Raw genomic sequence first — 26,731 nt, 5'->3', positions numbered from 1 at the left:
AAAATAGTTCAAAGAAAATATTCTGATAATTCATTGGAAGTTTGCATTTAAAAAATAATGTATATAGATTTGATAATGTAGCTTTACTAAAAGTCTAGCGTTTTTCACCCATGCATTTCAAGGTACAAAAGTGAAAAAATAACTTCCAGCCATCTTAATGACACACGAGCTAAGAAGCAAAAAGATTTAAGGATATGTCTACATAGCTAGCTGGGGTCAACCCTAAGGCTACCCTTAAACCCATACCAAGAGACCTTGCATTGAAAACTCAAAAAGCTCAACCCTTGGCAGTAGTCCAGCCCTCCACACTCTGCTGAACTTGGGTACATACGGTTAGACCATGTTTCTAGCCCATATCTCTTTGCAGTTGTGTTCAGAACCTGGACTTTGGAAGTGCAGGCACAAGAAGTCTTCCAGTTGCAATCCCATAGCTATGTGTCAAGCAGAAGTAACTAACAGGTTGACTTCTAGAAGATGTCTGTGCAAAAAGCATTACAAGAAGGGGCTGGTTGAAGATGATCCTTAGAGTCGGCACTAAATATCAATGTAAATGTGTCATGCAGTAATTTAGTGCAGAGCTGGCAATCAGAACCTGTTTTGTCAACTGTCATATCTGCATTTAATTTATTAGACCATGTGACAAATTGTGCCTTGTTTTTTGAAGTCAGCTATATGACAGCTAATCCCAAAGTGGGATGGATACATTTCCAGTCTGAGTTCATCAAATGACCCTTTTTGACAGTTCCATCTGCCGCTTTCTCTCCCATGACACTGGGCCTTGCACAATTTCAGTGAAATGCAGTAATGCTAAGAAAGTTTTGTTATGAGCTTTACCTCATTTCCACTAACCTTTGACCGCTTTGTTTTTAAGCTGTTAGCTGGGCTGCGTTTCAGTGTACACCAGCAGTCAGAGATGGACACCTCTGTGAAGTTTGACTTACAAATCCGGAGGTATGCAAGTAGATGTTAACCTCCTCTCTCCCAATCAACTGAACACTGTAGCTAGCTTTGAAACAGATATCCTGGTAAATAGTTGGACTATGAATAGAACATTTACAATTGAACATAATTTCCTGCTCTGCTAAGTAAATGTTTCATCATGGGTTTAATTAACTTGGATAAAACTTGTGAACTGTTTCCTTGTTTGCATGCAGTTGGCTTTTCTTCATAGCCATTTTGCTTGTTGTGGCACAAATGTGGCACTGCTCTTAAGTGATGGTGGGGACAAAAGCATTTGAATTATTTGGTGAGAAATTTCATATTTTGCACTCTGACCAAAGTTCTAATCTCCTGTCTGCTTATGTCCTGACATAAGGACATCACTCATTAGACTCAAGATACCCCTTGGAAAAGTGCTCTTATAGAAATAGTCCAAAAATACAGAGGAAAAAGTACAGAGTAATTTTTCTGTTGGAAAGATCTCAGAAATACCAAAAGAGATCAAAATGTCATTGATGCTATGGATTCCTATTTGAAATCTCTGGGTTTATCTTGTGAATCATAGGTAGGTGTTTGTACATCTAACTGTAGTATGGCATCCCACAGCACTCTTGAAGGGATCTTGTGGCACCCTGGTTGAGAATCAGTGCTCTAATACAGGAGTTTTTGGCCTCTTTGCATCGGTATACCCCCAGCGGCTGGACACGGAGCAGTGTACCCCTGGTGGCTGGACACCAGGGTGGGGGGTGGCATGTGGCCAAATGCAGAGGAGCGGCCACTGCCACGTGTGAGCTTCCCCCACCTCCCGTGTCCAGCCAGGTGGGCGGCCCCTGTGCAGCAGTGCAGGATGGTGCGTGGCAGCTTTCTGCCCCCACCTGCCCGCACATACCCCCTGGGGCCTTCTCAAGTACCCCTGGGTGTATGTGTACCCCCTGGTTGACAACCCCTGCCCTAACAAGCTTCAGTTCCAAGACTGATGCTCTGCTTGGATACTGTAGCCGATCTAAGGGGTATTGTCTGCATACCTCAATGTAAAGCTGTACAGAGGCACACAAGCTAGCTCTAAACAGTAGTAAATTAGTCCAGGTAGAGCTGTTTATTTGGGCCCCTGAACTTGCTCAGGTATTTGCACAACTACATTGTGCCATGTATGCACACCCTAAGAGCACAGTAGGCTGTTTGCTAACATTCACAAATATTCAGTGCATACACTTTTGATTGCGAAGTGCTAGCTCCACATGTGAGTTATCTGAAAATGCTGTTCAAAACAGGGACCATTCATTGCATATGCTATGCTTGGCATAACACATCCTGACATTTAAATGGAGGATTCTTAGCAATGCTGTAATAAAAACAGAATATGACAATACCTCTGCTAGAAGTTATTGTGCCCAGAACATACTAGTGGAGTATATTTTGTGTGCTTGTTTGAAGAAAACTTCAAGACTCTTGAGATGCACAGCTGATAGGAGTATGTCTGATTACTACTTTCATCTCTTAACTAATTCACAGCTTGAAATGCAGCTCTTGGGGCATCAGCTGAATTTGTCACACTAAATTTGTCAGAGGGACTTTGTTATCTTAACCCAATGAATGGATTATTTTCATCCATATATACAGTTTTCATTTCCAGAACAGATATGCCAAATAGCTTTAACCCTTTCATGCTATTTTAATGATACAGTAGTTTGCCTTGATGATTGGCAGTACTATAAACCTTTTGATCTCACATTACTGTCTGATTCAATTTTCCTCTCTATCAGCTAGTATGCTATGGCATGGTGTGCTTTGGCTAGTAGCATATAACTCTTAACCTCCCCTTGGAAAAGGTAGTAACTGTTGAGCCACAAGGCATCTTCCTCATCAGCTAGACTCTCTGATTCCCTTACAGGAGGAATGAATAGTCATTGTAGATTCTCTTTCCCCCCCTGCACCAGCCTTCCCCTGGCTGCTCCTGCTTATGTGTGGGGAATCAGCATGACTAGTTGTGTTGCTCACTGAGGGAAGGTGCTACAGTATTTCTCTTGTTCCTATCTGAAGAAACTCTTCTTCCTGACTTCTGCCTTATCCAAAATCATTCCCCAGTATCTAGCTCTGAGACCTTCCCTCATTCTGTTTTACCTTCAGACTTTCAGGAGAAAAATCATTTGTGAGGGAACTGATCGACCCTAGAATAATACAGTAAAAGTTAATGTAAAGAAGGGATGCACATCTTATCTTATTAATCTGTTTTGGAGAGTGATGTGTAAACAAACAGGACAATATAAAACCTGCGTCCACAGAATGAGAGGGGGGACTGCAGTATGTAGTGACATGTAACAGATCAAGGAGTGGTTATAATACCCCTGCAGTTCTGTATGTAGGAGATGTGTCCTACTAGCTTATTATGTGCCTTTCACTTCGCTCAGAAGTATTTTATCTGTTACAACCCTTGGCTAAGTTCCCTTAGGACGAGTACCTTAATGGTGAAAACCAGCCTGCTGTGTTTAAGCCAAGCTTTTATCTCCTGTAACTTCAAGTCATCCGGGTCTGAGCAGAGTCTTGAAGACAGCTTCTTGGACACACTTTCAGGGAGCAAACTTCCTGAATAGTCCTGAGAAGTGAGGCCCCATGGTTCAGCTACTCCAGAGTCCAGGGCCAAGATATTTCCTCCTGGTCAATTCTTTCCATCAGCGTGCCCTTCTTAGAGTTCTTGCCATGTCCATACTGAAGTTTACAGTTTAGCTCTTTGGGGATTTTCTCTTCTACCCTCTGTGGACTGTAGGCACAAAAAGGCCTTTGCACTGGATAAGAGCCATTAGCAAGTAAATAATCTTTGTGATATGACTAGATGCTTCCTGATATTCCTTTTTCTTACGGTGACGCACCTAAGAACCAGATCTCTGAACACAGGCATGTTGATGCAATCTGAGAGCAGAGTTGCATTATACCATGAAATACACGGTCATGGGCATAATCATACAAAATTCAGAGGATTCAATGGGAAGTCTGTAGTTCACACAGACACTTGTTCAAAGGCATTATGTGATACAGTGGTGTAATTATTCTAGCTTCCAAGATGGTGAAATATGTATTGGTCAGGAAGAAAATACTGTCTTGCTACCTGTAATTTGTCATTACAACAGCAATGAAAAGATAGCATAAATGTAGGAAATCATGCTGGAGAGCTGCGTTGTCTCATACATGGGGTGTCAAACATGCCCCGCAGGCCAGATCCAGCCCACAGAGCCCCCTAACCTAGCCTGCAGTGCTGCCTCATTGACTCGTACTCTGCACCAAACCGGCTCCATGCCCAGTGCCTGGGGTGTGTGCCACCCATAATACTCATTGGGGCTGGGTCCCACCCAGGCTGTGTTATCCATGGCATTTGCTGATGTTGGTATCGACTATACCAGCCTGGGTGGATGCTCAGAGCACTGAATCAGGCTTGCGGGCTAAGGTGGTGGGGGGTTCGTGGGCCTGATCCAGCCCAGGGACCTGGCCCTCATGAGTCATCCAGCCCCTGGGGCCAAATAATTTGACACGCTTGGTTTAGTGGATGAAACAAGGAAGCCCAGCTCTGTTACTAGCCCACTTAGTGACCCTTGGGAAAGTCACTTAATCTTAGTGTTTCAGTTACCTCCTCTATAAAACTGAGACAAGTGCAGTTGGGGCACAGGATACACAGATGACTCTAAGGGCACTTTTACATGTGCTCTGGGGTTGAGGGGAGTGCTTTAATTAGGACGGCTCAGAGAGCTGCTCTTAAAGCGCTGCAGCGTCTTGTGTATCAGCGTCCCTGCGCTTCCAAATGGTGGCAGGGGCACTTTAACTGAAGCTTGTCAAATGTCAAGTGCCTCCACTGCCATTTTGAAGTGTGGGGATGCTGATACATGAGACGCGGGAGACTGCCGGAGTGCAATAATGACCATGCTTCACAAGACCTGATTTATCAAGTTTGCTCCAATGCACTGTAACTACAGTATGTGAGAGCAGCGTCCTAGCACAGTTACAAGTACCTGAAGGTTGCCCTGGGGTTAAAAAGAGGCCAAATCTGAGTACTTTAAGGCCTTTTCTAACCTAAGATGACTAGCTAGGGGCCAGAGTGCCAGTGGTGATAGTTTGAGAACAGCTTGCTGTTATTTGTGGATTGCCCCAGGTGCCGGGCAAGGACACAGTTGAACTAAGAGGACTCCCAGATTCAGCTGAGTCAGCTTCGTGCCAATTACTGACCTTTCACTGCTGGTGGAAACCTTGACTGTATTTACTGGCAAGTTTAAGGTTTCTTCATGCCCCTAGGATGATACCTCAGTGGCTAGACCAGAATGTCTAGACTCCAGTTTTTATATCTTTCCTTTTTGGTATAATGGTCCAGAACTTGTACTGATATTAAATAATGTATGCATATGTCTTTTAATTACTTTTCCACGCCATTTAACAAATGAACTTACCTTCCTTACAGCTCCAATCTGTTTGAAAATATAAGCCCACTAACATCTTACCAAGTTGACCTAGCCATCTTAGCAGCTGTTGAAATTAGAGGGTAAGTGCTGATCTGAATTGAGCAAAAATATTTCCTCCTTCCCCCATCTCCTTTTTTGCTTCCTTGATTTTTGTTTTTTGTTTTCATTTCTCAAACTTCCTTTCAAATCTGTCTGTTTAGGGTCTCATGTGTTGAACGGTGTATAAATGAGACAAAACATGGCTATCTTGTCAACTTTTGGTCTACAAATCATTTTCAGGGCACACCAAATTAATCAGCCTAAGTCAATTTTCAGAATGGGTCTTGGGCTTTAGTGTTTTTTGAAAATGTTTACCCTTCATTTGTACAGTGCATTAAAAAATTATAAATGAATAAGTTACTCCATCTGAACATGCTGCAAAATCACAGTTCAGACAAAAAATAGAATTTTAATGAGCTGGAATTTTCTTTGACTTTTAGCTTAAGGTTGAAAAAAGCAAATTTAAAGTTATAGAATATCCATGAAGTTGTATTGACTTCCGTAATGACTTCCTCTCTCTGTAATTTACAGAAAACAATGTAAAAAGTATATGATCTTCCTAACCAGCAAATCAGCTCAAAATCCTTCTTTCCCAGAATATGTATATAATTTAATAACTCAGAAAAGTTGGGGTTTTTTAGCCAAAAAAGGCACAGAAATTCTTCAAATATATTCTGATATTTTTTCAGGGAATAAGTTGTTTTCTGACACTGCTTACTCATTAACACTTAGCACGTTATTTAGCAAAGTAAGAATCACCTGCGATGCCCTATTTTCTTTAATTTCAAATTCTCATCAGAAAGATGCTGCTTTATTCATTTTTTGTTTTCTTGATGCTGGTAAAACGTCCTGCTTAAAAAAGAAGAAACTCATTGTGCACTGTCACCAGCTCTGGTGTTTCAGATGCTGGTTAAATTTAAGTACCACAAGTAGCTGTACTTACCAGATTTCCCTAAGCCTCACTAGGTATTTTTCACATAGAACCCTGCATTCATTGTTGTAATTAATGAAGTATGTTGATAATAGAATAATACTGTATAGCAAAGATGATCAACCATTCATTACAGCAAATCCTCTGTTCAACTTCTGCATTTTCCAGTATGTAGCATGGAAATGTGAAGGCAGTCAATCAGTGTTTTATTTTTAAATACTTTGTACTTTTTTTCCCCTCAGATCTGTATTTTAAAAGCATTAAGGTCATCTTTTAGGAATTGGTCACATATTAGGCTTAACTTTGGATAATTACTATTTGTTCCCTTCACTGTTCAGCGTGTCTTCTCCTGATCACATCTTCCTCCCAATTGCAAACTGGCAACCTAAGGAGAATCCAGAGACAGAAGAAGATATAGGACCTCTCGTTCAGCATATCTATGAGGTATTTAATTATTTTTCATTTGAGGTTCCCAGATGTGGATGGCTAATAAGTAGCAAGATGCAAAGAAAGAAATACTTTCGCTTACATTTTCTATATACAGCAAATGCGCTTTTCTTCATCTTGGTGTTTGATAGGAATTTAATAATTTGCTACTGTGAGCCAGTCCATAGTCTGTGCCTCCTTACAATTAATAGAGTCAACTGTACAGTGCTGTAGGGGTAGGAATTTGGAGGAACAAGGAATTCCCCAGTTTCTTGCATCAGTTACCTTATACGTAACAACTGTTCATGTTGTCACTGACCACTCAAATCTAGACAGATTATTTGGTACTGTGGTATATCATGCAGCAGAGTATTCAGTAAAGTGACTAGTCACTGTATAAATTATTCATATAGTTTAGATGTACTTTCTCTATTGTGAGTCATTATTATAAAAGCTTTTTCCCTCAGAAATTGCTCTTGAAGAATCTGTTTGTAGAGATTTCATCTGCATTCAATTAATTGTGGTAATGAAATTATTCTAAGAGCTATCTGAATGAAGATGGTTCAAGTTAATATACGATATACAGTTGATGCAGTACCACCTAACTAAAGAAACTGTGCTTGCCCTATATCTGATATACCATGTACGGGCAAAAAATATACAACATGTGCCTGATTTCATGCAGGGTAGTACATTTTAAAAAAGGAATTCCTTGAAGGCCGAATAAAGAATCTTTCTTAACTTTATTCAAAAGAAACTTCCTTTTTAGCAATTTATTAAAGGTAACTTACAGTTTAGCTTCTTAGAGGCTTTTTTTAAAATCTGTGTAATAGTGTTGATACTGTTTTACTGTCAGTTGTGGTGGGGAGGAGAATCCTTCTGGTGCACCTTCATCCAAGTCTTAGTTCAAATTGTAGATTAGAAGCTCTAGCCTTCTAACAAAGAGGATAGTTTTTCAGTCTTTTTCTTTTCCTCACTAGCTGAGAAACAATGGTCCAAGTGCCTTTAGCAAGGTCATGATGAATCTTCAGTGGCCTTACAAATATAACAACAATACCTTGCTGTATATAGTCCAATATGAAATTGATGGACCCATGAACTGCACTTCGGATACAGAGATCAACCCATTGAAAATTAGGGTAAGCAAGGACTTTTCTAATGTTATGCTCTGAATGGAGTACTTTTTCTGTCTCTTGGCTGCATAAAATCTGGAAACAAGAAAACAATCTTGTAGCAGATGTGCTGATGGTTATTTTACATTCTCAGCAGTTGCTATATTTTTACAGTGTTTGCAAAACTACCTTTCCTCCATTACTTTTATTTATCCTTCCTTTATTTTCCCCGTTATTTGCTAATTTACAGTGTCTTGTATAGGTAGAAGCCAGCTGGAAGAGTAGATAGTAAATGGTTTCTCAACTAGAACTTCAGACCTACTATACAAAATGCTTTTTAACTCACATGTCCTAGTTTTCAGTCCAAAGCAATGAAATTTTACTTACCCTAGATTTAAATAGAAACATTTCAGACATACCTGTTTGGATTTCTGAGGGCTATTTTGTTATTGTTCCTTTATCTAATTTATTTATCTAGGACCTAGTCCAAAACCAAGGGAGTTCAGTGTGGGTTTTTCATTGACTTCAATGGATTTTGGAACAAACTAATAGTGTCACAAAAGTATGCAGACTTTGCAGAGCCCAGAACAAGATAATTTCCCCTTGTCATAAAAAAGACAAGACAAAGGAATGGCAGATAAGAAACAGCAGGTTAGAATAAGGAAGCTGGAAGAAAAGTTTTTAATAATGAGGTTGGAACAGGATGCAGTGGGCATTAGTAATTCCAAAAAAAAAAATGGCAAGAATTCTTTGTCTACATATCCACAATATAAAGGCAGTGAGGCCCAATTGTTTTTTGTTTTTTTTAATCTGGCATGCACAAAATAAGCCCCCTGCCCCCCCAGTCCCCTTTCCCTCTGTAATCTGTGCTCTGCTTTCTGATCCCTGCCCTATCTCCTGCTATACTGCCTGCCCCCTCACTGATCCACTGGATGCCACAGATAGGGGCTGCCTGTGCCATTTGTGGCACATATGCCACAGGCTGGCCACACCTGGACTAAGGTAAGATATTCTGTATGTGTTCTTTGCATGGAATGTTCTTTTATTCTTATGAAGTAGGTTAGAAAATGTATATTAAATATATATATATTTGTCATCCATTTTCCCTATGTCTTATGTAGTAATGTGAATTCAAATCCACTTAAGAAATAAAAGGTAATTCTACATATATAAAGTTAATAGAAACTATCTAATTGGCTTATGTAAAATTTGGGAACAAAATTCCAAGATTAGAAGAACTAAAGCCTTTAAATAGCATGGTGGCATCTCCTTTAATAATGGATTTAGGTGGGATGGAGTATGAGTGCCTGTATGCATTTAGAGTCTATATAGAGACTCTATAATATAGTGAGTTGCTAATTTCTAAGAATAAAAGATCTCTGAAGTACTGAGGGGAAACCCTTCAACAGGAAATTTCTTAAGCTGAAAGTTTTTGTTGACAGAATCTGTTCTACCAAGCATGAAACCTCTGTTGACATTAGTTAATGGTCTGTTAATTCAGCTGGCTGATGTACTGCAAACAGTATGCAATGTTGGGAGTGTTTAGTTATGGGGAGACAGGGAATGGATTACTACTACTTTTTAAGTTTTATGTAGATTTCTGCATTAGTGATCTAGGGAGGCAGAGAGCAGTATGTTGTTTCAGTTTGAACATCTTGAAATTGCAAATTAGAGAGGAACTTAGGGAGACTAGAAATGCAGGCAGGCAAATAGGTTTCATTCTCTTGCATGTACTGGCAGAGCCAATGCGAGAGAAAGTATGGGTCTGCCTGTGCTTTGGGAAGTTTTTCTGATGAGCTCATTTTGTATTTCTTCATGATGATGCTTCAGGCATAACACCACTGAAGTTAATTTTATAATGGTTTCACTGTGCAGCTGATGAGGGCTTTTCTGAGGTGGGGGGGGTTGCCGTAGTGTCACAGTGAGAAAACAGTCTTGCGTTTTGAAAAATCCATTTACACAATTGCTTTTTTGTTTTCTCTGAAACATACAAAAAGCAACCATTGAGAAAAGAGCTTGTGTAATACTGTCTAATAGCATAGCCAACTATTGACTTGTAACTCAAGTTATGTACATTTCCAGTTATAATCGTTATTAGTAATAATTAATAAAGATCCCAAGACTTTTTTTTTGCAGGAGCAGAGAATTAGCCTGGCATCCTAGCTGAAGTCTGTTTGGGGCCACCTAACATTCCCCTGGCAGGGGTGGTGCTCTATGCCAAACCATGCTTTAATGCTGCTCTCTGGAATCAAAGTGGTCCTGTGTTTTATCCCCTAGGTGACCATCTGTCAGCAATGGGTGTAAAATTATTCTTGTATCCATTTATATTTATATTTAGTAGCTTGTAAAAACAGAGAACATAGTACATGCTGTTTATTAAACTGAGTCTTTCTTGGTGCAATAGATTTCTACTCCTAAAGAAGATGAGAAGAATGAAACACTTCGTGGGGAAGAAAGCCGTGACCATCACATCAGTCGAAGGGATATAACTGCCATTGAAGGAGATGTACATACTTTGGTAAGCTTTGTACTAGTTTCTTGTAGTAATGTGTGTCTACTGTTGTATGTAGGACTTTTAATGGAAAGATGAGAACTTTCAAAAAATTATATTGAAAGAGCATATCTTGTGGGTCCTTAATTGTTTTTTCCTTAGTGTGTTTCTGTTTTCGGTGGAATATGTCTTCCAGTACAATCAAGTAGACATTGTCTTAGTAGTTATCTGCAGGTCTGAAGGTTGTGCTATACAAATAAACAATGGCTTTGAGGTCCTTTTCAACAATTTCCATTTATTGCTTTATTTTGTGGATTTAGAAGTTGGCCTATTGTGTGAGTGAGATGCAGGAAAAGAGAATAACTGAGTAGAAGTGGAATAGGTGAGCAAGGGCTGGATATATCCTACTAGCTGAACCATGGAGACATCAAAAAGTATATTTTCTAATGGACTTTCTCTCTTTGGACCTTGTTTTATCTTCCAAACAAAAGCAACTGAGAGAGTAAGAGAACTCTCTGAGCAGCTGAATTCTCAAGGGAGCCACTGTCCATAGGGAATGTAGGGCAGTTTGTTTCTTTAGAAAAGGAGTCAATAGTGCTAGCTGTTGAGGGGAAGAGAGTGGGGACCAGCATACATAATAGCAGGTAGGGCTCTGCAAAGCTTCGGATCATGATTCAGATTCGAAGATGATTCGGATGATATGGAGGCCGAATCTACGAATCCGAATCAAATCACTGGAAGCTTTAGGCCAGGGGTCAGCAACCCCCAGCACGCATGCTGAGCATGGCACGCAAGGCCATTTTGCTTGGCATGCCACCGGCAGCCCAGACTCTCAGCAGCTGCTCCCAGCAGGCAGCTGGGAGGCTGCAAGCCCTGCTACAAGAACACCAGGCTCTGTGGGCTGGCTGCAGCCAGGAGGCTGAAAACAGCTGCTCTGGGCTCTGGCATGTCAGCACTCTGGCACTTTCCAAGGTAGACATTGTGGTTTTTTTCAGCACTCCAGCCAAAAAATATTGCCTACCCCCTGCTTTAGGCTTTCCAAATCGATTCAGAGCTTCCAAACCAATTCAGAAAAGATTCAGAGATCCTGCCATAGGGTATAATGGGGAATCAGTTAAATATCTATAACTTTGTTGTCTTTTGGCTGATTCAGATGAAACTTGCAGGGATGGTAGTCTCTGCTGAGAGCATGACACATGCCAAGGTAATAGGTGCAGGGGTTTCTGGGAAATTGTACCTCAACATCCTGAAAGGAAAACTCATGGGGGAGGTTGTTAAGCCACAGTAGGGTGAAAACTGCAGTGATGGTAGCCCCTGCTGAGGCCACAAAGCCTGTGAGCTTTCAAGGAGATAGGTGCAGGGGTTCTAGGGCCCTGCACCTCTTGCTGATGACAGGCAAAACTCATGTAATAGGTGCTCATGCAGCTGTGTCTGTCTTGGGGCATGGGGGCCATAGGGAAACTAGTGTGACGCCTACATGTGACATGAGTTTTGCTTTCAAGAATTTGGGGTCCAGTTTCCCCCAACCTCCTGTACCAATCTCCTTGAAACTTGGCAGGCTTTGTGGCCTCAACAGGGGCTACTATCCCTGCAGTTTTCACCCTTCTGTGCCTTAACACACACACAGTGTCACCTGGGTCGTGAGTTTTGCTTGTCAGCAGTTTGAGGTGCTGTTTCCCAGAAACCCCTACACCCTCATCTTGAACCTTGGCATGTGTTATGCTCTTACCAGAGCCTACCATCCCTGCAAGTTTCTTCTGAATCAGCCAAAAGACAGCAAAGTTATAGATACTTCATTGATTTCCCCATTATTTTCGTCAATCCTCCCAGTCTCGGGCTATGGGCTGAGGAGGGAGAGGAGGATCCACGCGGTGAACCAAAGACTGCGGTGCTGGTGTTATCGGGAAGGCTTTGGCTTCCATGACCACAGCCCGCTCTTTGGAGAGAGAGGCAGCGAGCTGCTGGGAAGAGATGGCCTCCACCTCTCTCCCCTGGGGAGGAGGCTCTTCTCAGCCAGGCTGGCTGACCTGCTCCACCGGGCTTTAAACTAAGCCCACTGGGGGATGGGGGGACTACTGCCCCTGCTGGCCTGCTGAACGGCCCTTGCAAAGCCAGCGGACCAAGGCACTTAAGGGGGCACTTAAGGGAGCCCACCCCTGCCCCAGCCCTGGCACAATCTGTGGGCAAGGCAAGAGCCCCCAAGGGCACACTTGCCTGCCTGTACACTAATGCCAGGAGCCTGGGCAACAAGCAGGACGAGCTCGTCCTCCTGCTCAGTGCAAAGAAATACGATGTCATTGGCATAACAGAGACCTGGTAGGACTCCACCCATGACTGGACCACGGGTATAGAGGGCTATACCCTATACAGGAGGGATCGTGTTGACAAAAGGGGCGGGGGTGTAGCTCTCTATGTGAAGGAAAGCTACATGTCCCTGCAGGCTGATGTTGGCGACCGGCATGGACAGCTAGAGACCCTCTGGGTAAAAATTCGTGGGGAATTCGGCACAGGGGACACAACGGTGGGAGTCTACTACAGACCTCCCACTCAAAGTCCCGAGCTTGACCAGGAGTTCGCCCAGGAACTGACTGAGGCCACTTGCTCCAGGACCTTGGTTGTCATGGGTGACTTCAATTACCCGGACATCTCGTGGGAAGATCACTCAGCTAAATCTGAGCGGGCGCAAAGCTTTCTCTCGTGCGTGGATGACCTCTACCTGACTCAAGAAGTCTATGGGCCAACGAGAGGCAAAGCACTGCTTGATCTGGTACTGGCTAAGGGGGACGACCTAATTGGCGACCTAGTGATTGATGGGAAGTTGGGTGACAGCGACCACGAGCTGATCACCTTCACCATCCACCGTAAAGCTGGCAAGTCAGTCAGCAACACAGAAGTCCTTGACTTCAGAAAAGCCGACTTTGATAAGCTCAAGAGGCTAGTCGGTCAGGCCCTCAGGGACCATGACCCCAGGGAGTTGGGAGTTCAAGAAGAGTGGTTGCTTCTCAAGGAAGCGATCCTCAGTGCACAAGCTAAATCTATTCCAACACGGAGGAAAGGCAGCAAGAAGGCACAGCAGCCCCCCTGGCTCTCCAGAGACCTAGCGGACCTCCTGTGGCTAAAAAGGAAAGCCTACAAAGGATGGAGGATGGGATTCACCTCCAAGGAGGATTACTCCACGCTGGTCCGGTCCTGCAGGGACCAAACCAGGAAAGCCAAGGCTGCAACTGAACTCCAACTAGCTTCAGGCATCAAGGACAACAAAAAGTCCTTTTTCAGATATGTGGAGAGCCAGAGGAAAAGCAAGGGTAATGTTGGACCCCTGCTAAACCAGATGGGGCAACTGACAACTGACTCCCAGGAAAAAGCCAACCTATTAAATAGGTACTTTGCGTCAGACTTTCATCAGTCACACGGGATGCCCATGCCTGCTATGGGACAGGGAAATTTGGGTGAGGGGGATCCCCTACCCTCCGTCAATGCTGACCTCGTGAAGGAACACCTTGAGAAGCTGGATACCTTCAAGTCAGCTGGCCCTGACAACCTGCACCCCAGGGTACTCAAGGAGCTGGCGAGTGTCATAGCCCAGCCCCTGGCATGGATCTTTGAAAACTCCTGGTGCTCTGGTGTAGTGCTCGAAGACTGGAAGAAGGCCAATGTGGTGCCGATCTTCAAGAAAGGGAGGAGAGTGGATCCAGCTAACTACAGGCCCATTAGCCTGACTTCTATCCTGGGGAAGATCTTAGAAAAGTTTATTAAGGAGGCCATCCTTGAGGGACTGGCCCAGGCTAACATTCTAAGGGATAGCCAGCACGGGTTTGTTGCGGGTAGGTCTTGTTTGACCAATCTCATTTCCTTCTATGACCAGGTGACCTATCACCTGGACAAGGGAGAAGAGATTGATGTCATATATCTTGACTTCAAAAAAGCTTTTCATCTGGTATCCCATGATCATCTCTTGGCCAAACTGCCCAGTTGTGGCCTTGGCTCCACCACGATCCGCTGGCTGGGAAATTGGCTTCGTGGTCGGACCCAGAGGGTTGTGATTGATGGCAGTCACTCATCATGGTGCCCCGTGACCAGTGGGGTCCCTCAAGGCTCTGTCCTGGGATCCATACTGATCAACATCTTCATTAACGATGTGGACATTGGAGTCAGGAGTGGACTGGCCAAGTTCGCCGATGACACCAAACTTTGGGGCAAAGCATCCACGCCAGAAGATAGGCGGGTGATCCAGGCTGACCTGGACAAGCTCAGCAAATGGGCAGACGAGAACCTCATGGTGTTTAACACCGATAAATGCAAGGTTCTCCACCTTGGGAGGAAAAACCTGCAGCACCCTTATAGGCTCAGCAGTGCTACGTTGGTTAGCACTACAGAAGAAAGAGACTTGGGGGTCATCATTGACCACAAGATGAACATGAGCCTGCAATGCGATGCTGCGGCTAGTAAAGCGACCAAAATGCTGGCGTGCATCCATAGATGCTTCTCGAGCAAATCCCGGGACGTCATTCTCCCCTTGTACTCGGCCTTGGTGAGGCCGCAGCTGGAGTACTGCGTCCAGTTTTGGGCTCCACAATTCAAAAAGGATGTGGAGAAGCTTGAGAGAGTCCAGAGGAGAGCCACGCGCATGATCAGAGGTCAGGAAAACAGATCTTATGATGACAGGCTGAGAGCCATGGGACTCTTTAGCCTGGAAAAGCGCAGGCTCGGGGGTGATCTGATGGCCACCTACAAGTTTATCAGGGGTGACCACCAGGATCTGGGGGAACGTCTGTTCACCAGAGTGCCCCATGGGATGACGAGGTCAAACGGTCACAAACTCCTGCAAGACCGTTTCAGGCTGGACATAAGGAAGAATTTCTTTACTGTCCGAGCCCCCAAGGTCTGGAACAGTCTGCCAGCGAGGGTGGTTCAAGCACCTACATTGAACACCTTCAAGAGTAAATTGGATGCTTATCTTGCTGGGATCCTATGAACCCAGCTGACTTCCTGCCCTTTGGGCAGGGGGCTGGACTCGATGATCTCCTGAGGTCCCTTCCAGCTCTAATGTCTATGAAATCTATGAAATTATACTGTATGGCCAAATCTCAGAATCGGCTCCGAATCTTTCAAAACGATTTGGCCAAATCGACTCGAATCTCTGAATCAAATCTTTGGTATCCGAATCTGAATTGAATAGTGCCCTATTCACACAGGCTTAATAGCAGGTAGTGACTCTAGGCTTATTGCATCCAGAGATGAGGAAGGAGCAAATGTAAAAGTAACCCAGGAGTTATAGTCCAGTGAGGAATCTTTTTTGAAAGGATAAATCTAAAGAAAGATTTAAATGATTCAAAATCATCAAGTTGTGTATCCGCTTGTTACTCTTACCATTATTTGTCTTTTCCTCCATCCTTTTTTATTTTCTCGTGTTATCCTTGAATGTTGTGCCAGCCTGGGATTAGATTCCCTCCTAAGGGTTTGTGGAGCTTCTGGCTGGGGAGGTCTGCTCTTCAGCATCACTACTTAAAACTTTTGAGTGTCAGTGCTTGCTGTAGCTCTGAGGCTGCAAAAGTTGATTCCGAATTTGCCTTCCACATTGGAAAGAACTTTAAACAGCTTTAGATGGGGCAGCTGGTTTGTCAGTCTGAGTGACTAAGATGGAGGAGTATGTCTCAAATTCATGCTCTGTTCAAGATGCAGCTTTGGGGTCTGAGAATGTAGACCTTAGAAGTCCTTAGACTCGTTGATGTGGAGACATTTTAAAGAAAAGAACCAAAGGAGGACCCTGATCTTAGTAAAAAAAGAAAAAAGAGTCTGGGAAGGAGGAAACAGGGATAAGCCTTTGATTGGAGGGGAAGACTGTCTTTGACAGTCTGAATCTTAAGTCTTTTTCAGTAGGAGCGCCAAACTCCCCCAGTTACCAAGTTCTCTGAAATGACAAGAACTCTTCGTTTCGATTCTCTCTTCCAGTTTCCAAAAGTCCAGGTTTCTGTTAGCATTGTGCATTTTCAGGAAGACAGACTAAGCTGGTGTCTATACAAAGTGTAAGATGCACTTGGTACCTGCAAATCTCCCAGTAGTAAATGTACCTTACTTAGAACATAAGGAAATACAGAATAGTTAGTATATTATGATAATAGGAAGTGGTGCCACAATCACTTCATTCAGGAGGTGAAAGAGCAAATGGAAAGGAAATCCAGGAACTCAGTATGCCAGGTGACTGACTGACAGTGTTGAAATCAAGGATGCAGTGCTTGAGTGACAAAAATATGTTGCCAACTTGTTCTTCCCTTCTACTCTTTCTCTCCTGCACTGACGCCTCATGTCTATAGCAATATATTGACATAGCTATAGTTTTGAACGTTAGGTCAAAAATGTTAAAATGATGCAGCCTCATTTTATTCCTCTTTCTTTTAGAAATACTAATGATCTAAGCCAGGGCTGTTCAGCTTCAGGTAGGCCAGGCCTGCAGACAAAGATGGCTACACTCTGTGGGGGTGGCCCCCTAGAATTTCCTTACTGCCTCAGCTATGGGAAAGGGGCAGCAGTGGGAAAGGAGGCTGCCAGGACCTCCAGGCCACATGTTATCCACTCAGCAGATGTGTGAAGTTGGATAGCCCTGATCTAAACCCATTAGTTAACACAAATGCTAATGGAAAATAAGGAGTGGGTTAATCCAGGCTAGGAAAACCATCCAAATAGTTAATTTCTTTTGAATTGCTTGCTGATGAGATCCCTCAAGCCTATTGAAGAAGGTCATCCAGCAGCACTAGATATAGGCTGCAACTGTGGCAGTGGGGAGGAGCTGCAGGGTAGCCCCTGCATTGGCTCTGGGCAGTCTCAGGGAGAAGGGCCCAGCAGCAGCAAGGGAGAGGTGGCCATGTCCTGCTTTTTACCTGCCCCCTGCAGCAGCCTCTGTTTGGCTGCTGCCACTCATTGTGGCCAAGGCAGGTGGGTCCAGAGAGGGCTCTGTAGGGACCCTGATCCCTCACGCGAGGCAAACTGGGCCCAGGGCTGTGCACTCAACCCAAGGCTCAGGCCCTGCAGGCGCAGGTTGGGGGGCCAGTCTCCATAAGGCTGGGGCCAGGGTGGTGGCAGCTAGAAGGGGCCAGTGATGGTAGCAGACTGCTGGGGCTTCTGGGAAATTAAGTCTGGCTCTGGAGCTGTCCCAGCCCCACTGCATGCCTGGGGGCAGCAGGATGTGTTCTGGGCCAGGCAGGACCAAGGGACCCAGCATGGGTCAGACAAAGTCCCTCTGTGGGTTGGATCCAGCCCTCAGGCCATATTTTGCCCACCCCTGCATTACACAGTTCAGAACTCAGCCCTGAGACCTATTTCAGGTCACTGCATATCTTGCTTAAGTATATCTCTGTAATGCATAGCCTTTACCATCAGATGATTCTTATCAGGATACATAGCGGTTTTACGTTTGTTAACCTCAAAATAAATACATGAATAAAATCACATTCTTTTACTTGTTGGTTTGCAAGCACAGCAAAAGTGTTGCAGTTTACAGTGCATTTCCCCCTCAATTTTGTGTGATTTGTGGTGTTTTTTGGCACATTTAAATATAGTGATAATGAACTATATATGCAATTATCGTAGTGTGAGACTAAGTAAAATGCATATGACCTGTTTCTTTTTTTTTACACATAGGGCTGTGGAACTGCTGAATGTTTGAAGATAGTCTGTCAAGTTGGTCGTCTGGAGAGGGGAAAGACTGCAATATTATATTTAAAATCCCGCCTATGGACCCAAACCTTTATGAATGTGAGTGTCTCCCAGTTTCTCCCAACTTCTGAATTACAGGAAGACCTTTTATACCCAACGTGCATTCACCATTTTTTTCCACAGAAAGAAAATCAGAATCATTCATATTCTCTTAAGTCGTCGGCTTCATTCAGTGTGATAGAGTTCCCTTATAAGAACCTTTCATTTGAAGATATTCACAATTCTACAATAGTAAGTAATGTTATGTATGGCTAAATCCAATGTATATAAATGGCAAAACAAAGTGTGTAAAAATCAGTTTCTTTGTTCTGCTTGTGAGTATTTAATAACTGTTGACTCTTTTGTCGTTTATTCTAATGTTGCTTTTAATGAACACTTTCTTTTGTTTGAACTATTTTACACGTACAATTAAGAACAAAACAAAATATTTGTAGTCTAAAAGCCCAGCAGTTCTTGCATTTTGACATGAAGACTTTTACATCAGTGTCATGTGCAAATATTTTGTTCAGTGGATAGGAAGTGCTGTCCTGAATCTCTCCAGATTAGATTGCTGAGTAATTTTGTCACTGTTCAAAACTAAAAAAAACCCCCAATATCTTGTGACCCAGTCGTTCCAATAAGAAAACCAGGATGGGTACATTTTTCAGTTTTAAAAGCCCTGAGAAATATCTGAGACATAGATATTGCATACTGCACCAATAGTGGTGGTATTGGAATAACTTAATTTGTACTATAGTAATGCAAAGAAAATAGACCAGCACCCCATAAACATGAAAGAAACAGATGATTTTAAAGAGTTTACAATATATGTATGATAGTAAACAGCAGGTGGTTATAGAGAGGCAAGGGCACAAAAGGAAATAATAAAACAATGTTGTTTAGCATGACAGAGATGACAAGCACCAGTTGTGTAAGTGTCACATTTTTTGTAGGCATCATGCAAGAAGAAAACTTAAGGTGTGGTTTGAAGAGGGACAGGGGTGTGACTAACTTGTAGAATTCAGCTTCTAAAACTTACTAGTGCTCCTTCCCCCTCCCCCCAATACACTTCCCAAATCCTGTACTTTTGGATTCATTTTGCAAAGGGAACATCTATTTAAAAAAAGGTGTTTCAATAACAATTTTAACAACTCTCAAACATTCCTGACATTGTGCTTTGTTGTGGAAAAATGTCAAGCATGTAGAAACATGTAGTTCTAGTAATAGATAATGCAGCTACTGTAAACTGGGGTTGGAAAAGCCTTTACGCTGCTTTGTATTCTCCATCAATCTCTCTCATGGGTAATTTTTAGGGCTTATTTTAAATATTATAGGTTGAATAATTTGTTTTGAATCTATATAACCTGCATTCATTTCACTACTCTGTAAAAACGTGATTGTGATTTATCATTGTTTTTCATTAGGTTACCACAAATATTTTATGGGGCATTCAGCCACAGCCCATGCCAGTGCCGATATGGGTTATCATTTTGGCTGTCCTAGCAGGATTATTGCTCTTGGGTCTTCTAGTCTTTGTAATGCACAGGGTAAGCATTATATCTGTCTAAAAAGCATTTCCTAGTTGCATATTATTTTCACTGTAACTTTTTTACTGGGAATTTGATTCAAAGTTGCCTGAATTTGTTGATCTTGTGAATACACTTGCAAAATCCATCCATTCTCCTTAGAACTGGGGAGAGGGGAGAGTACAATGAAGATTTGTGGGTGGGATTTTTTTTGGACTGTCTGAGTTCATTTTAATTTTTTGATTAGTATTTCCTGGGTTTGGAAAATGGTCAAAAACTAGAAAATAGATCAAAAGTGGGGGGTGTCCTAAGTAACTGTTTCATTATCCCATCCAATAATCCAGAAGTGGCTTTATATTATACAAATAGTACTTTCCAAATGCATGCCCATAATCCCATTGAATTGTTCTCCAAATTACAGATGGGTTTCTTCAAGCGTGTGCGACCACCTCAGGAAGAACAAGAAAGAGAACAGCTGCAACCCCATGAAAACGGGGAAGGGACATCAGAAGCTTAAACAGAGTTTTATCTGTGTAACAAACATACTGAAACTTTAAAACGCCAGCATTTTGGTTACGAATTTTGATTTCCTCCTGAGGAAAAAACACTTCATGACTGCACTGTTAATGTCTTTTTGGCATTGGGAATAGCCAAAATAAGAGCAATATATTTCAAATTTCCCTTATATTAATCGTGTCCACGCATGACTAACGCATATGCACTGATTTTGTGAGTGAAAATTATAAGCGATGTTTAGTGTCATGATTTTGCTTATTAGATTTTGGGACAATGTTCTCTACAAATCAGTAGCTTCCATAGTTCCAATTTATTATGTTTTATTTTGATGGATCATTTTAATAGTCATACACTACATTTAGTTTCCAAGCCTTTGGCTAGCAGCACAAAAATGAGTATAACTTTTTTTGACTCTTTACTTTGAAGGCAAGTGTTTTATTTTTCCTTTCCCTTTTGTCTCTGGTACTTATTTCCCCTCCACACCTCCCATCAAAAAACAAGAATGGAAGTAATCTGTGAGATGTGTTTCCTTTTGCCACCTTCTCTACATGCTGGTCTCTGTGCGTGGAGTTGAGGGTCAGCTGCTTCCACAGGATCATTTTACCCTTGCACATGCACTCAGTCTCTCATGCTTTATATTTCATAAAAGTTTCTCCAGAGGCCTGAGTTCGCCTTGAAAGGACAGGGTAGGCAACTGACCTAGATGTCGGGGAGAAAAGACTGGGAATGAAGCTTCTGGGCTCTATGGAAGCTTTCAGGCCAAGATCATATGCTTTCGTATTCAGTTATGATGCCCATGAAGCCCAGGTCAGGACAGCTGCCACCTGAAAGGGAAGGAAAGGCTCGTGCTACTATGTATCTACAAAAGGACTGGATGCTATTGGACAGTGAGTAAGGCCTCCAAGGGCTATAGGTGCATGAAGGCATAGTTAGCTTCCAGGCAAACCTGATGAACATATTTAGGGTCCTTACAGGATTTGAAGGCAAATTCCAGTCCCTTAAACAATATAGTCCAAAGTTTGTGATGAGGCTAAAGGAAACTGTTATAGCTCCCCAGTTTTCTGGTTGATTTGGTTTCAGAGAAAGTTAGAGCACTACAGAAGCTACTTGAACCTATACCATCTGGCAGTATACCAAAAGGACCATCTGTCAGGCAAGAGTATCCAGAATCATACTCTTTATTTCCATTCCTGCCATGATGCTGACTGTGGGGAGTACTTAACTGGTAGAGCAAGAGTCCAGAAAAATACAACTTATTTTTTTTTTCACCCCCTCCACTCATCTGGCTCATTTAATGTCTCTTTTGCATAAAATCTAGACTTCAGAGTCCTAACAAAGATACCTAGCTTTTTCTGTTATGCGCTTTGAATCATACATAAGTTACAGTTAAATCTTTAGTAAATTACAGTCTTATAGGGATTGAACTAGTTTTCTTTTATTCTCTTAATATTGGTGTAGTAAAATTGGGTCTCTTCTAGATAGAGGTAGCACTCATCACTGAGTTAGCGATCCAGATACTGTGGAGAAACTATAACTATAGAGACATTTGTATTACTATAACTGCATAACAGAGAGTTGACGTATGCGCGTGCATGTGTGTGTGGTAGGGGGTGCTGAAGAGGGTTTTTTTCTGTCTGTGTTTTTGGATCTTGGGTGGGGGTTGTTTTTGTTTTTTGTTTTTAATCGTACATAGTTACCTTGGTACAAACCCTAGTGTGGATGCTGTTAAACTAGTATAAAGGCACCCTATGCTAAAATAGCTTATTCTTCCCTTATGGAATAAGCTACGTGAATATAAATTCCATAACTGCATTTATAAAATGAGGGAGTTGGATCTACTTTAATAGTATAGTTAAAGCAGTAAAAATGTTGTGCATAGATGAGACTCTGAAGTAACAGCAAAGACAAAAGTTTTCTCATGCATTACCATTTGCTCAAAGCAGCATGTCAACTGTAGGTACCGCAATGATTATGGAGCCTGTTTTGCTGCAGGTTATTTAAAATTATCAAGTTGTTGCATTTTAACATTCTTCACAGTACCTAATATCTATGAAGAGAGAACTGACTTTCAGTCTTAAGCATTTCTTCTTAACTGTACCATAACTCTTTCAGTTATTACTGAAACATTATGAAGTTTGTAAGAGGTCAATTTGTATATCAGGTGGCTTGCTTATTTATCCATATATGTATTACTATTTAGACAGCTTTTTTAGTGTATAATGAGGTCATAGAGTGAAATCTTACACCTGTGGTGGCATGTTTCATGAAAAGCACAAATATTTAGTGGGACCAAGATGTCATCCACAGCCTTTCATTTTAGGCATTGTTACAGTAATCATACAGAAATAATCAGGAGCTAAGCCGCACTGTGTTCTTGAAAGATGAAAGGTATGAAAGATGACTTCTTATTCATTATAGCTTCTGTTGCTTAATTGAAGCTTGTACGTGCACTTGTATCAATCATTACTTTTCCATAGGTAATGTACATTCAGAAGGACCACTTGGATCCATCCAGTCTTAACCCTGTACTAAGTACAGACATTGAGGAAGATGGAACATAGGGCTGATTCTGCAAAGCTTGTGCTTCAAGCACGAGGCTGGCAGAGTCAATAGGGCTACTCATGTACCTAATATTTAGCACAGGATTGATACCATTACAGGAAGAGACAAAAGCATGGTTTACCTAACTCCTTTACCTCATTTGGGAGGTACAAGAGAGCCCCGTTAACCATTAATTATACCCTGATTTTTTACTGTGGCAGCTGGAGGGTATGTAGTTCTACTGCATTTGAGGTACTGAGGCAGTACTTCGGCATACCTGCTGTAACTAGAAAATTTCATTTGTATTGAAATTGTATAAGGTAAGATTTTCTAAAATATTATTTTAATTTCCTTATATTTTTGAAGGAATAAAAGCAAATAATTATTTTCTCTGTTTGATTTGAAAACCTTGTAGTCCATTAATGTTAAGTCTATTAAGAAAATCATGTACAGCTGCAGTATGCAATTTAATTTTATATATAAAGACATGTAGGCCCCAGTTCACACATGACTTACGCACATACTCAAAGTTAATCATGTGCTTATAAGATATCCCGAACAGAAGTGTTTACCTGAATTTTTTTTACAGTCCAGATTTGATAATAATAGGTAACAGAACTGATGTGCACTTGTATTACAATATGTTTGATAGTGGCTTGCAAGCACTGCTGCATTTTTCTAGAAAATATAGTGTTACCAGATTTAGATTTAAAAAATACAGTATTTTTATATTAAATGAATGCCCTAACTAAAGTACTGTGCATAAAATGCATTTTACAAGCATTAAAGAAATTGCAAAATAGTGACATATAATTGACTTAATCCTCCTTTGAGAAAATCACATTTCATAAGTCCCTTTTCAGATATATGAACCAGCAATTTATATGATTTTTAGCTCTCTAAAAGGGCCTTTTAAACTTCTAGATATTTTTATAATTAAAATATGAATTATATAACTATTCCAGATTGCTTTATTGCAGCATCTCATGGTGTATTTTGAAACATTAAGATTTATATTACAAAATGTTTATTATCTGGTACTATATTTTACAAGAATTATAATATTTAACTTATTTTAGGTTTAAATTTACCTTTTAAGAAACATTTCCATTCCTTGAATGGATATATCTGTTGTTTAACCATAAGTGAGAGGCCAGATACTAGATGCTTATATCAAAAATCAGAATCTTTGAAGTGTGTTGCCAATGTCAAGTTTAGGTCTGTAGATCTGAATTTTCTTATCTTCCTATTCTTTACAGTTATGTGTGAATAAGGGATCTTGGTGCTTTTGAAAGCTAGGGAATGCATTAGTAAACTTTCTTAACAATTTTTTTCCTTTTTATAATTAAACAAGATTTGAATCTGAATAGAGGTTTTAATATTAGTTATTTCTAAATCTGTCTTCCCTCTTTCTAACCTTTTTCAGATGAATTCTCTTGAGTATCTTTGAAAGTATTTTAGCTTGAAGTCAAAGGATTTGTTGGTGCTGTTGAATTGTTCTCTTTACTAATATGTATTTAGCTCTGGAAGAGTGGAGCTTTACAAGCAAACAGGCATTAAAGTCTACTACTATGTCAGAGGGATGAAAAAGACTTTTACCATAACTTTTCTAAATGGTGAGAGAGAAATTATGTAACATCTTGTCATGGACTTCTGTTCATCCCAGAAGGGTCTGTGGAATATTATTGGTGAACACTCAAATGGTGGTCCAAGAATAGCACTTGCCTAGGCAATATGTAGTCAACTGTCTCCATTCCAAACTAAAGCCTGTTCCAAAGTCCAAATGTTAGTAGGAGATTTTCCTTTTAAGTGGGTTTTGAATCGGTCCCCTCAAGTGCACGTCAGCTGCCCATTAATGGAAAAACTCTGGGATTCCATGACAGAAAGATGGCAAACCAAAATGAAAGGTGCCAGTTTTACAATAATCCTTTGAAGTTGTCCTCTTCTTGTGAAGTTAATGACTCATTTTGTATACCAACTGGAGAACTGAGGAAGAAAAGCTTGTGCTCTGTTGTCTACGGTCTTCTACTACAAAACAATGCAGTATTTGTTCATTTTAGGGCAAAAATTTGGGAGTGAAGAAGATTGAGCTTCCACAATCCCACTGACTCTAATGGCATCTAAATGCTTGGTAGTGAGTTGTTAGTTTTTAATTCTCAAGTGCAATATAACATAATCAAATCTAATTCACTACCAAGTTATTTTTAAGTTACGTAGGACCTAATATAAGGGATCATGTAGCATTTGTTGGCATACGGTGATTGATATTTTTAAGGACATTTACGAAGCAAATGTATTAAATTGAGTCAATACATGAGTGCTGTAGAAGGTGTTTTGATCACCCACATTGGGTGAGACATACTAGGTATTTATACAAGTGCTTGTGGTGGGGGGGGGCACTTTAATTAGAGCAGCTCTCAGAGCCGCTCTAATTAAAGTGCCTGGAGCAATATGTGTATCAGTGTCCCTGTGCTGAAAAATGGCAGTGTAGGTGCTTTAACTAAAGCTCATTCAACGAGCTTTAATTAAAGCACCTCCGCTGACACTTTAGCATGGGGGTGCTGATGCACATGATGCTGGAGCCTTCTGCAGTGCAGTAATTACCATGCTCCAGCAGATTGGATTAATCAAGTTTGCTCTGACACATTGTAATTACAGTGCATTGGAGCAGCCTACTGCACGTGTATACATGCCCACTAGTGTATTTTCTAGAGTTTATCAGTTGCTAACTCATTGGTTTGGGAAATAAAAATTGGTTCAATATTTTTCTTTTAAGTGCAGTTTGGAAAATTTGACAAGCAACTGTACAACTGTGGGTTTGACTTTATAGTGCTACTACTGTCTCTCTTGTATCTTCAGAGTATTTTTTCCAAAAGAAGTTTAAAATTTAATATTTGCAAAGGAAATCTAAGCTTACATACATTGATTTTGTAAAAATATTTGCCTTAATGTTGAATAACTTGACACTTGATGTTTGTAAAGTAAATAAAAATTTAATGTAGCATTTGAGCCTGCAAAGAGAAAGTTGAATGGCCCTTTCTGATTCAAAAAGGAAATATAGATTCCTTATGACACCTGTTTAATTTAGGGAGGAAAGAAGTCTTTACATGCAATTTGGCATTGCATTAAATTAGTGCACCATTATCTTCACAAGCAGAAAATTAACTTACTAATAATACTGCTACAAATTTGGTTTTCTTATCCATGGGATAAATATATTCCTAAATCAAGTAGAGATATTTTTAGCAGTTACCAAATTATTTCAGGGAGCTTTACCATATACTTAGATAGCCATATTCATCTTCAGTCACCCTATTTTTATTAAAATATAAATCTTACAAAGTAATTATCTGTATAATGTAGTACAGAGCACTGAATTGGCATCAGAAAAAGCTAACATGCCATAGTTATTTTGTTTAAACTCCGTTTAATCCTAAAAGTTCACCAACACCTTGAAATATATTAAATGATGAATTGGGTCCGTATATTCACTTTCAGACTTATTGTAAAATACTGTTGATTGGATGAATAGATTGAGAAATCATACTGTAAATATTAGGTTGATTTTGATTTGTAGAGTTTTGAAATAAAATACCTCTAAATAAAAGATCTTCTCTGAATTCTTTTAAAACAATATGCATTTTTAAAATACATGTTGCCAATAGAAATGTTCCCAAATAGTTGCTTGCAGCCAACAGGAATCTATTGAATATTAAGAAGCATACATCACACAAATCACACCTTGTCAGCTAAACTTGCACAACAAATTAACTTGTGCCAGAGGACTTGTTACTACATTGCAGGGAAAGAAGAGATGGTTGCAGACTGTTTACTCTTGTCATTGGATGACAGCCATTGCTCAATACCAAAAAATACCTGCAGGGATTCCACGGATATTATAGAACTGACAGAAAGCAGTTATTTTTTTTCCTCTTTTCTTAATGCTTAAAGTTATAAAGGGAAATTTAATGGGAAAGGTTTATTTTCTACCTGTACCTATTAGAATATTTTTGTACCTGATTACTCTTATATTTGCATAATTAATAGATACCCAAGGTAATTTTAGTTTTAAAAAT

General features: G+C 40.9%; 1 protein-coding gene across 1 annotated transcript in view; it reads left to right on the top strand.

Moving 5' to 3' along the window:
* ITGAV (integrin subunit alpha V) overlaps positions 1-26,282 on the top strand; it is an 80,706-nt gene extending 54,424 nt beyond the window's left edge. Inside the window, exons 22-30 of the mRNA XM_090045280.1 lie at positions 872-951; positions 5,381-5,461; positions 6,690-6,795; positions 7,758-7,916; positions 10,294-10,407; positions 18,019-18,132; positions 18,217-18,324; positions 19,497-19,619; positions 20,020-26,282. Of these exons, the coding sequence (XP_089901406.1) occupies positions 872-951; positions 5,381-5,461; positions 6,690-6,795; positions 7,758-7,916; positions 10,294-10,407; positions 18,019-18,132; positions 18,217-18,324; positions 19,497-19,619; positions 20,020-20,115 (981 nt within the window). The 3' untranslated portion in view covers positions 20,116-26,282. The remainder of the gene's footprint in view (positions 1-871; positions 952-5,380; positions 5,462-6,689; positions 6,796-7,757; positions 7,917-10,293; positions 10,408-18,018; positions 18,133-18,216; positions 18,325-19,496; positions 19,620-20,019) is intronic.
* The last annotated feature ends 449 nt before the right edge of the window (positions 26,283-26,731 follow it).

Source organism: Crocodylus siamensis, chromosome 4 (genome assembly GCF_052110815.1).
Source record: "Crocodylus siamensis isolate JL-2025a chromosome 4, ASM5211081v1, whole genome shotgun sequence".
NCBI classification, from domain to species: Eukaryota; Metazoa; Chordata; order Crocodylia; family Crocodylidae; genus Crocodylus; species Crocodylus siamensis.
The sequence above is the reverse complement of the archived record's forward strand: the minus strand, read 5'-3'. Positions and strand labels throughout refer to the sequence as shown.